At 42.7% G+C, this 12,044-nt stretch overlaps 1 protein-coding gene across 9 annotated transcripts in view; it reads left to right on the top strand.

Annotated features, from left to right (window-relative positions):
* The window catches only part of KCNQ2 (potassium voltage-gated channel subfamily Q member 2), a 132,479-nt gene extending 120,863 nt beyond the window's left edge, over positions 1-11,616 (top strand). For 8 of the 9 annotated variants that reach the window (XM_083618517.1, XM_083618515.1, XM_083618511.1 and 5 more), the window contains 2 exons: positions 5,885-6,008; positions 6,791-11,616. In XM_083618517.1, coding sequence (XP_083474643.1) covers positions 5,885-6,008; positions 6,791-7,513 — 847 coding nt within the window. In that variant the 3' untranslated portion in view covers positions 7,514-11,616. Of the gene's footprint in view, positions 1-5,884; positions 6,009-6,790 lie in introns of those variants that run through there. The other variant, XM_083618518.1, reaches the window with a different exon arrangement.
* Positions 11,617-12,044: the final 428 nt, after the last annotated feature.

The following is a 12,044-nucleotide window of genomic DNA, read 5'->3' as shown; positions in this document are numbered from 1 at the left end:
AATATTTCAAACCGGTCTGAGGGTAAGTAGCCAGTCATGTGACATGGATGAAAAGGGTTGGCTCCAGTGCCTGGATTGTGCTCAGAAGGCATTTTTTAAAAAAAATATACCTTCATTCTAAAAATTCATCTGTTTTTCTCTCTCTTTCTTTCTCTTTTTGTGCCTCATTTGAGTAGCCTTGACCTTTGCGCTATCTGCTTTTGGCCAGAGGATGAACCTACGAACCCGTCTATTTGCATGTTTCCATAAGCATGGAACATAATGAAGCATGAGAGAAACCTGCACCCTGGCTGAGCCGAGAATTTATATATACATATATATTATTTCTTTCCACATCGTTTCAAAGAAGGAGAGTCACTGTTACAAACGATTAACATGGAGTGAAGTATTTTTCCATCCCAAGTTAGCAGTTTGCAATGAGATACCTTTCTCCGTATTGTCTCTGAGTTGCAAGTGGCTCTTTAGAAGTAACACATATTGATCGATCTTTCAGTCTATATTACTATTTGGTAGGTGCAGCTAAGGTGTGCAGAAATCAAAAACTTAAATTAACAGACCGCAGGTTTAGCACCAACTGAAGGTGCTGATATTCTTAGGACCGAAACTACAGTGGTACCTCGGGTTACATACGCTTCAGGTTACACACTCTGCTAACCTAGAAATAGTTCTTCAGGTTAAGAACTTTGCTTCAGGATAAGAACAGAAATTGTTCTCCGGCGGTGCGGCAGCAGCTGGAGGCCCCATTAGCTAAAGTGGTGCTTCAGGTTAAGAACAGTTTCAGGTTAAGTACGGACCTCCGGAACGAATTAAGTACTTAACCCAAGGTACCAATGTACTGGTCTTTTCACCCCATCTCAGAAGGGGACATTACTCAGACTTCAGGTTTAAAAGTAATATACCTCTGGGTACCACCTGCTGGGAGCATCAGTGGGAAAGGGCCTGCTGTTTCCATGCTTTGCTTGTGATCATCCCACAACCACCTGGTTGGCCACTTTGGAGGACAGAATTCTTGGTGAGATGGGCCATTAGTCTGATCTAGAAGAGTTCTTTTCACCTCATATACACAAGTAGGAATTGTAACATCCATAGAGTATTGGTAGAGTTTATAAAGGTAAAAAATGACCCCTGGATGGTTAAGTCCCGTCAAAGGTGACTATGGGGTGTGGCGCTTATTTCTGGCGCAATGGAACACCGTGATGGAAGCCAGAGCACACAGAAGTGCTGTTTACCTTCCCGACGCAGCAGTACCTATTTATCTACTTGCACTGGTGTGCTTTTGAACTGCTAGGTTGGAAGAAGCTGGGACAGAGCAGCAGTTTATAACTCCTGTTGTGCGGATGGTGTCTCCTTCCATTCATTTTGACATCACGCTTGGGAGCAAGGCTCTACACTTTTCTTAGGGACATTTCACCATCAAGACACAGTGACAAACCCAGTATTCTATCTAGTGCAGTTCAGCAGGGAGCTTGCCATTAATCCTGGCTCCCTGATGAGGGTCCTTGTCTTTACACGTTTGCAAATATATGCTCGTTGCATTCACACATTCTGTTTTTAGGTGTGCTCATGAGACATTTTTGTTGGAAGAGTACTATACAGTGGTACCTTGGTTCTCAAACTTAATCTGTTCCGGAAGTCCGTTCCAAAACCAAAGCGTTCCAAAACCAAGGCTCGCTTTCCCATAGAAAGTAATGCAAAATGGATTAATTTGTTCCAGACTTTTAAAAACAACCCCTAAAACAGCAATTTAACATGACTTTTACTATTTAATGAGGCCATTGATCCATAACATGAAAGCAATAAACGAAGTACTGCAGTCACACAATCAATCAATCAATCAATCAGTAGCTGAACTGGGTTCCACACAGTCAGAAAAACAAAACAAAAAGAGCGGCGTAAACAAAACCGCAAAATAAATAGCAAAAACAGACAGACCTCAGAGAAACACCCAAAACGGAAGTGTGGCACTCAAATTGGAAGTGTAACACTCAAAACGGAGCATGTTCAGCTTCTGAAAAAAGTTCGCAAACCAGAACACCTACTTCCGGGTTTTCAGTGTTTGGGTTCCAAATTGTTTAAGTACCAAGGCATTTGAGAATCAAGGTACCACTGTAATGTGTGAATGATCCCTTAGACTGGAGCTTGAAGCTCCTGCTTTGAACCAATTGTCCAGTTTTCAGAGGGGAGCAGAGAAGGTGGTCACTCTTCATTTCTGTTCTTTGAGTAACAGAGATGCATTCTTAACCCCACCACCCAAAATAATCCACTTCATTGATGTGGGGATACCTGATCACATACTGAAAGGTCAATGTATATAGGCACAAGATCACACATTGGCTTTGATGTGACTAAATCACAATTCATAATTGATTTATGGTTCTGTTCATGCTGTGTTTGTATCTCAATAAATGCCATTAGATAGGGGTGTTCCATTTAGACCCCACACACATGACCTTCATCTTCCTACCTCTTAGATGCATTTATTGGGTTTTCCTGCTTTATCGGCGAAAGAATGCTAGATGTATGGTTTCTTACAAAAGAACATAACTCATGACCCGCTGACCAGAACTTTTTTGAAAGGATATGTTCCTGTTGATCCACAAAATGTAGCAACTATTGACTTTTACAAGGGAATGTGCACAACGCCTGTGTGGTGAACATCAAAAAAATATGGAACACGCTCTTACATTGGTCTTGTCAGCATTCATTTATGTGTTGCTTTATAATTCGCAACACCCACTGGATATATGAAGAATTTTCAGTGCCCAAATCCATGCAACTTCCTTTTGGTGGAAGAGGATGCCCTGCCCATTACACTATGTTGTGCTCCTCATTTTGATGGTTGATTGCGCAGAGGCTCCACTTGTGTCATTCCTCTCACTCAAAAAAAAAAGAAAAGAGCTTTTGTTTGTCAGCACTGAGCACCCAACTCATATGCATGGGGAAGGGTGGGGAGGCACACAGCTCTGAAAAAACACAGAAGCCCAGTGAGTTGTGCAAACTGGTGAATTCCCTTGTGATTATTTACAGCAGGGGTGGTGTCAGGAATGAGCCAGCTCCAAGCAAAGGTTTGCAGCCAACAGCAGAAAGCAGCCAGGAACAGAGAGGCTTAGATGTTAGGCAGGGGAGAGACGGCTTTGGTGCAGACTTTGGATCTTCCTGACCTTGATGGGCCGGCTGATAAGGCAGTAGCTGAGAGCAGGCAGGAACACAGCCAAAGCTCTCAGGGAGCTCAGACAGGAGCAAACAGACACAGAGAGAGTCTCTCGGAAAAGGAGGAGGATGGAGATGATCCAATAAGTCCAAGGAGTCGGCGTATGGGAGGGCTGCTAGACAGGAAGCAAAACAAGAGACGTAAGGTGGGAAAGTTTAATATATTCTATAGACACCAGAAGTAATCTTCAGAAGGGTCATCTTGAGTAATGATGCCAGAGGCTTTGTTAGAGCTGTCTGGAGCTATCTGTTTTTGCAATAAATCCTCCTTTTTAAATACCTACGCTTATTGTGTTATCAAGCTGGGAACCTGGACTCCTGACAGGTGGGGAACATTTGGCCCATGGGCTAATTTTGGCCCGTCATGGGGTCTACTTGGGCCCATGAGACCATTTCCCCAAATGGCTCCCACCTGTCAATAATCATAAATTAAAAAATTATTCTTTATACCGCACCCATCTGTCTGGGTTTCCCCAGCCACTCTGGGGAATATTCCACTCAATCAGCTGACATCACTCACTGAGTGACATTAACCGATGGGTAGGGCTCAATCCTGCTTCACCAGTGTGTTCCCTGGTGGTGCAGACCCCTGCAGGGAGCAGGATTGAACCCTGCTGGGGGCTGCTTCATGAGTGCATTCCTTGGTGAAGCATCTCCGTCCCCTCAGCCCTGTGGGTCAGCCGACAGGTGGGCAGGGCCACCTACCTATCAGCCACCTGATGTCATTGTGATGTCAGATGATTGACAGGTGAGCAGTCCATCCATTTGTCAAAGTTGGCCCATGGAGTGTGGGGAGATCTGGCCCACCGGGCCACAAAGGTTCCTCACGCCTGGTTTGCAGTCTTCACATTCTAAACACCCTATAGCAGGTACAAATACAACTCTAACCCTTTCTCTACCAAATTAAGGCATCTTGGTTGGCTGTATGGTTGAAAATGGCCTTGTGTTTTGCCCCTTTCCTTGGTTTTCATGACAACGTGTAACCGAGAGAGCACCTTTTAATTTTGCAAAGTGCTTTACTATCTTTTTCTTCTTAAACCCCTCTTCCCCTTCCCCTGTCTGCATTTGAACTCATAACTTTCATTCATCTCTTTGTGCATGGAACTGTTGCCCACACTGCAGAACTGCATAAGAAGCCTTGTTTTAGTTCCTTTTCTGAAAACCAACTTGGTTCCGGACAAATTTAACGTACTTGTTTTTCTGCTCTTGTTTTCTTCTCTCTGTCACCTGCACACTTCTGGCATATTATGCAAGGGTAAAGTTGGCCAGGATTAATTAATGGTTCAGGGTTTATTTATTCAGCAAAATATATACACCACATAATGTTAATGATAATAATAAAAACTCTAAACAGCTTATGCAAAATAGCATGAGATACTCATTTAAAAATAGCAGGAAAAACAGAGTGAAAACAGTAGACATAATAAATGTTTCTTATATATATATTCCTTTTTTAAAAACACAAACGTACATAATAAAACCACATGTATGGACAGGATTTTTATTAAATATAAAAAGCAATGCAATGCCTGCCTAGTATAAATGACCATATTCTGGGGTAGAATGAAGTCTGTGACCTACTATATTAGGTGGGGCTGACACAATCTTTACTCAGAACTGCTGTATTGTAAAATATACTAGGAAACAGAACTGTCTGCGTTAAGCCATGTTTCCATTTGATCAGTGCCAAGAATTAGAAATATATGGTCCATTGTGTTGGTTGTTGGATTGCAACTTCCATCAGCCCCAGTCACCACAGCTATTGCTCATGCTGTTCTCTTGCAGGAAGAGATATGGATATGGGGCAATTAAAAATGAGCTCCATGTTGTAGATTAAGGTTAGAGAACTCGTGGGTTTGAGAAAGTTACTATCCAAGACAACAAGGCCATTGTCTGCAAAGTTCACCTCTGAGATCAGGAAATCATTATTATTATTATTTACTCATTTAATACGGAACAAGCAAACAAACAAAAAAATTACAATTTGGGCATAGGCAGCTGCCCACATCTCAAGGACAGCTGAAACAAGTATCAGCTTTTGAGAATGTAATCTGGATTCAGAGATTTTGAAACTCAAAAAGTCTCAGGAAATCCAGAACCAAATTATGGTGCAATGGAGAGTTCAGATCTTGCAAACTGGAAACCTTAATTTATTATGTCGGTGTCAGTTTTTGGAAACCTGTAATTTTGTAAAATTTTGTAAAATTTGAACTTTCAAACCGATACTTTTAACATGAATAAGTGCTGCAGGACTCTTCAGAACTTTTTAGGCAGAGAAGAACAGAAATAATGTTCAGATTAAATATGTAGACAAAATCTATCCACAAGCAACTACCCCAAAACATCCTAATTTATTTGATAATTAACAGGCTTGACACCAAATTCATCTCAAAGGGCAAGTTTACTATGCATAATATGCTGGATTAGAAGTGGAGCCACGTGTTTTGAACCAATTTATATGTCACGTACAGAAATAGAGATATGTTTTTGTGTCCAAATTTATATTTAACTGCCTCCCTCTATTTAGGCAAACAGTTGTGTGATACTTATCAGTTAAGGGGAATACATTTCCTTTGCCCTACAGAGGAGTCAGAATAGAGCAGAGTTCTAGATCCTTGATTGTAGCTTACTAACTTCATGGCTTTTTCTGGGGTGGGGTTTGTGCTCCTGGTAGAGTTGACCAGATTGTTGGGAGAGGGCCGTCAATGACAGATAAGGACCGAACCAAAGGCCCAGGTGAAGGGGAGCCTCCTGAAGATCCAAGTATGATGGGCAGACTTGGAAAGGTGGAAAAACAGGTATGTTGAAAATTTGTAAATAATAATTAGAAAATTCATTAATGTGAATTTGTGGGGAAAGGGGGGTGGAGGAAGGAAGCAAGCAAGCAAGCCTCATTGTGTCACCTCTCCCTCTGAAGAAGCCGAGTAGGCTGGCCTTTGATGAAGGCAGCTCTGGGAAGGAGGAGCTAAATGGCAATTGATCTAAGAGAGAGGGAGCCTCTCTGTCTTATTTCTCCATCTGGTTCTCACCTCCCTCTTCCTTTGGTATATATGTCATGATGAATGCCCATCGAAGGAAGAAAAAAGATAAAAAACTTATTACCCAAGGGTGAATCTAAGCAAATGCTGTTACCATGTACTTAGCTCTTGTATGAGCCAAGATGCAGATGGAAGGCTTAAGCCAAAGAGGCACGATAAAGAAGCATATACACTGAGTGTGGGAAACCTTTAGCTGTCAAGATGTTGCTGATCTACAACTCCCACCTGCCTCATCAAGCATGGTCAGTGGCTAAGGATGACTAGTGTTTCAGCCCAGCAACATCTTGATGGTCAAATGTTCCCCCCACCTGGTATACATATTTGTGGTCTTGGCATTGGTTTGGTTGCAGAATTTCATGTCTCCTTGGGGAGCAGTTGGCTATACATTTGTAAGAGAATTTGGTGTGGTTTTTTTCATGGATCAGGGGATGACTTGTCTGCAAAATAACATTTTAAAGATGAAGTTTGGGGTGAATCCAAAGTTGCTTGGGTCTAAAATGTTGTGGGTGCCCATGCATTGGGTCCTGTGTGGCATTTTCCAGGTCCAGTCCATGGAGAAGAAGCTGGACTTCCTGGTCAACATCTACATGCAACGGATGGGGATCCCACCAAATGAAACAGAAGCCTACTTTGGGCCGAAGGAACCTGACCCAGCACCGCCCTACCACAGCCCAGAAGACAGCAGGGAGCACATTGACAAAAACGGTTGCATCATCAAGATCATTCGCTCCACGAGTTCGATGGGACAGAAGAATTTCTCTGCACCTCCTGCCACAACGGTGCCAAACAACTCATGCCCCCCTTCCACTTCTTGGCAGACATATCAACGGCAAAGCCACGGGACCTCCCCGGTTGGCGATGCTGGTTCTTTGGTGAGAATCCCACCTCCACCTTCTCACGAGCGCTCCTTCTCTGCCTACGGTGGTGGGAACAGGGCCAGTGCTGAGTACGCAAAGAACGAAGACATTACAGCTAAGCACCCAGAGAGTGCTCTGAGGGACAGCGACACCTCTATTTCTATCCCATCAGTGGACCACGAGGAACTGGAGCGTTCCTTCAGTGGGTTCAGCATCTCACAGTCCAAAGAAAATTTGGACGTCCTTAACAATGGTTGCTACACCGCTGTGGCCAAAATCAGACCTTACATAGCAGAAGGGGAGTCAGATACGGATTCTGACCTCTGCACACCCTGTGGGCCTCCGCCGAGGTCAGCAACCGGCGAGGGACCTTTCAGTGACATGGGCTGGTCAGCTCCTAGGCAGTGAAGGAAAAGAAAGCCACCTGAACACAACTTCAAGAGCATGGGGCAATGATGCTGTCCACATACTGGACATCTTCAGGAGACTGGGAGCTAATGTTCTGCAACCCAGAAATTGTGGGTGTTTTGCCACAGCTTGGTCCGGGGGCGGTGGGAGCAGAAGCTACGCCTGCTCTCTCCAAAAAAAGAGAGGGGGCATTGTAGTGAATAATTTTGAAATGTCTGGATTTCATACATACCATCTTTCTAAACTAGATAGGTGAAACTGTGATCTTACTCCAGGGTAGGTAGCCGTGACTCTTGGTAATCTTTTAAGCTAAGAGGGCACACACATCACTAAGACAGTGGTTGAGCAGTTGGTGAGACAATTTCTTCTTTTGACTAAGAGTAGGCAATGGCACTGAGCTATCAGGTCACACACAAAAAACATGCTAGTGTTACAAAAGAAACGTGTCACTATTTATGCCTTGGGGGTGGAGGGAGAAACAGAGCTGTAATGTACATTGATGAAAGGTGGTTTAATTATGATTGCAATTAGCTGGGAAGAGCCGTACATTGAACGATTGGTGTCCAAATGGCAGAAACACAAATTTTCAGTGACAAAATTGTCTTGTGGTATTGGATTGGAGACAGGACCACAGATTCAGTAGGTGTGCTTGAGCTCAAAGAACAGCAGTCTGTGTGGGATGTGAGACTGCTTTCACATGAGATGCTTTCATCCTTTCCTTTTTTTAAAACAACAATGACAACAATCACATCTGCAGGATAGCATCAAAACAGTTATTGATCTGCATGCTCAGAGGTTTAGATGTTTTTGCACTCTTTGGAATACTGTTTTCTAACGCAGGAGAGGACACACCTCATTGGAAGGACAGTCCGTGTGCTGTGGTAGAGAAAGGGTTTTTGAAGCCGAGAAAGGTCCTAGGTCAGTTTGCAAGAACAGGGCCATAATGATGCGCCCACCGGCTCATGCCCATTTCATAGCCACATTTCTAGGGTCTCTTGTTCAAGTTTAGGGTGGCTGCTCCTCATGTTAGGTGACATAGTGGCTCTGTTCGTGAGCTCAAAAAAAGAAAGAGGCAAGTCTTCCTCGCAGAAGCAGACTTCAGGAAAGCATGAAGATAATGCCTTGCAACCCTCCAACACAGTGCAGATAAGAAGTGTGAAATTTCATAAGAAGGTGTGGCGGCAACTCCGAGATCAGAAGTTCCACAGGAGTTACGAAAGCAAGAAGACTCCAGTTGCGAGAGGGGCTTCACTTTATGGGTGAGATTAAATCTGAGCTAAGGGCTGCTGGGCTCCATAGCTGAAAGAAGTTTGTGACTTCTGCGCTTTGCAACCAGCAGGGAAGCTTTAGCGTTCACCCCACTTCTTGTGACGAAATCTGCTTCTCTCTAGCCTATCCACTCGCAGATGGATGTCTCTCTTTTGTTAACCTTGTCCCGAGTCCAGAGCTGCTTGCCTCGATTTTGCCTGACGGACTTCCTTTCAGCTTCCAACCCAGATCCATTTTTGACCGTTGCCACTTGAAATGTCCTGCATTCCCCCCACTCCCACCGATTATATTAAAAGTTGGAAATGTTCAGATAGGGAAAGGCTAGGAGGGAGAATAGATGTGCAAAGCTAGTAGGGAGAATTTCCAGGGGCCTTATCAAAATGTTTGGCGTTGTTCAGAGAAGGGCAATGTCTTTCTGCTGACAGCAGATTCACAATCCGGGCTTCTCCCAAGACTTGTCTTCCAGACTTTCGGCCTGGTCTGAGCTGTTTCAAAATCCGCTTTACAGGAAACAGAGAGGGAATACCCCAGTTCCCATTTTCTTTGCTAGCCTTCACTCTCAAATATACACGATGCAGATGACAGTATGAAATCGCAACACAGATGAGTTTGTCAGCTTCCAACCGTGATATGTTAAGATGACTCTGATACTCTCTTGGTCAGCATAGACATTTTCAGTTCTGGCTACCCAGCAAGTAAAGTCAGTTTAGTAGCCCAGAAGGTTCATAACATAAAAAGCCAGGAGATAGCAGGCCCTTGTTCTGCTTTTTAATATTTCCCATGATGCGGATTTTCATGAGATCGCCCTAAACAGGAAGTGATGTACAAATGAGAACAGCCCAGATAAAGAGTTATGTTAATCTGCTACAACAAAGCCAAGAGACTCTTAGAACATTTTAAAGATTAATAGATTTATTGTGGCATGTGTTTTGGGAGGCAAAATTACATTCAGTTAGAGAAATCTTAGTCAATTAATCATAGGAGCTTTAATCTGCATAAATGTGCACGCAAATAAATAAAACAGAAGTTCTGGAGAATAAAAACTCTATCAAATAATGCACGAGTAATCACCATCTCAGAAGAAGCAGTAGTTACTCTTTGGTGAGACAGAAGGAGAAATAACATGTCAGAGAAAGAATTTGTAATTTTCCTTAAAATAAGACATTTTTCTACTTGTAAAAACCTCCCTTGATGCAGGGGGGGGGGCTTTTAAATATTGGTTGATTAGCATTTCCAAGCAGTGTGCATAAACACAAACCATACAGAGGATAAAGCAAGAAAAAATCAGCACAAACCCAAACATTACCCTAATATTTATTCGTTTAAGGCATTGAAATGTAATCACTATTTAAAAATTGCACCAGTATGGTATGTGTATACATACATACACAGACAAGCCTGCAACTAGTATGATTGAGAGAACAAAATGTTTTGGAAACTGTAGGAATGAACACATATGGAAAGTATACATGAGTCAACCGACTGAAAGAAACACCTTTCAGTCACAATGAAACCATAGGTTGAACTGGGGTTCAAGTAGATTGACATCAGCCATAAGTTGTTATGGGAGCTGTGATTCAGGCTTCCAGTACAGCAGCCTCAGATTCTAGCTGCCTATTAAACTCCCTTTGCTTGTTTACAGTGATCTGTAATGGAAAGTATGATACGGAAATGGAAATGCCCCCCTTCCACTGATTTGTCTATGCTGCCCTATCAGATTTGTGCTCATTGATCTGCCTTGCACAGGGACAGTCTTGTTTGTCTCATGCAAACTGTACAGGGGCACTGCTGATAGCAAGTGATGGCATGCATCAGGTTGCAGGAACAGGTGCCTAGATTTTTATTCGGTCCTCTAATGGTGAACTGAACCTAAAACCTGTCTGTGCAAACACATCCCAAGCGTTCCCGTTCCCTGAGCCACTTTTTTTAAATATCAATGTTTGTTTGTTAACTTTCCTTAAAGGAGAAAGAGAGGAAGCAAATTTACAACCGCCAAGGATTTTTGACATAAGGAATAATGGCATTAAAGGCACAGTGCAAGGTTGGTGGCATTCCAGTTGAAATCCAACCTGAGACATATTCATTATGAGAATGTTAGGAGGGTCGAATAAGAAGTCTTCTCCTTCATCCTAGAATCTTCTGGTTGTGATAATTGAGTTTCTGGGAGGATGTTTTTTGGGCAGAGTTAATACTGAATATAAATACGCTGTATTTATTCGTTGCAGTGTAGTTGTTGACCCTCCATAGGCACAATATTATGTGCCTTATAGTAAGTCTAAAGGGAGACAAACACAATCTTTTGATAACTTATTAACCAAGCTTATATTTTTAGTTCCGAGATAACGCCACTCATAACCTCTCCCCACTGCTGAAATACCCTAGAAAACTCATTTTATATGAGTGTGTGCTTCTCAGGCTAGCATTCAGCTTTGGCCCACAAAGGCATGCCAAGCAAGACACGTAGGAAACAATGCCTTGTGTATAGCTCCGCACTCCCAAAATTTTGCCAAGAGAAGATTGCACAACATAATATTCATATGCAAATGCTAGCAAGCAAATCCACCATCTCAGTAGGTTTGGCAGGCGATACTGATATACTGACCATCTGTGATGGCAGCACATTGTATTTTTATTGCGAAAGAAAATGTCTAAATATAAACCTCCATTGGATAAGTTGAGACATCTAATATCTAAATGGTAGTAGCAGTAGTAGTTAGCATGCGTGGAGCACTTTGGAATGGTCAAAGTGCTTTGCATAGATTATCGTGGTTAGCCTTACAAGAATCCTGTAAGGTACCTTTGTTTTATCCCTATTTCAACTCCATTATTTTCTTTTTAAAAATGGTTGTCATTCAGCACTGGGAGGTGCCATAAACATGGTTTCTCTTGCACAAGCAATGTGGGCTGTTCTGGACTGCAGCCCTGTTGTTTTGAATGTGATCCACTTTTAGATGTCATCCCAATGAGCACCCGCATTCCAATGAACATTCACAAATACACGTTGCCACCTCATTGACTAGAGAGCATAAGGACCTCTGTTGACTCATTTGTGTGTTGTGCATTAGGGCCTCTTTCTCTTGTAGATGCTGACCAATGCCCCTATTTATTTTTAGAAATATTTCACCCTCTCTTATAACCAGAGTCAAGCAATAAAGCTGATGAGCAGTAGATTCAGGAGAGAGACATAAGAGAGTATTTCTTTCCACGGTGCATATTTAACTCGTGGAAATGCCACAAGATGGGGCGATGAATTTAAAACAGA

The sequence above is a fragment of the Podarcis filfolensis genome (assembly GCF_964270895.1).
Source record: "Podarcis filfolensis genome assembly, chromosome: 6".
Lineage (NCBI taxonomy): Eukaryota > Metazoa > Chordata > Lepidosauria > Squamata > Lacertidae > Podarcis > Podarcis filfolensis.
This window is presented reverse-complemented; position numbering and strand designations above follow the sequence as displayed.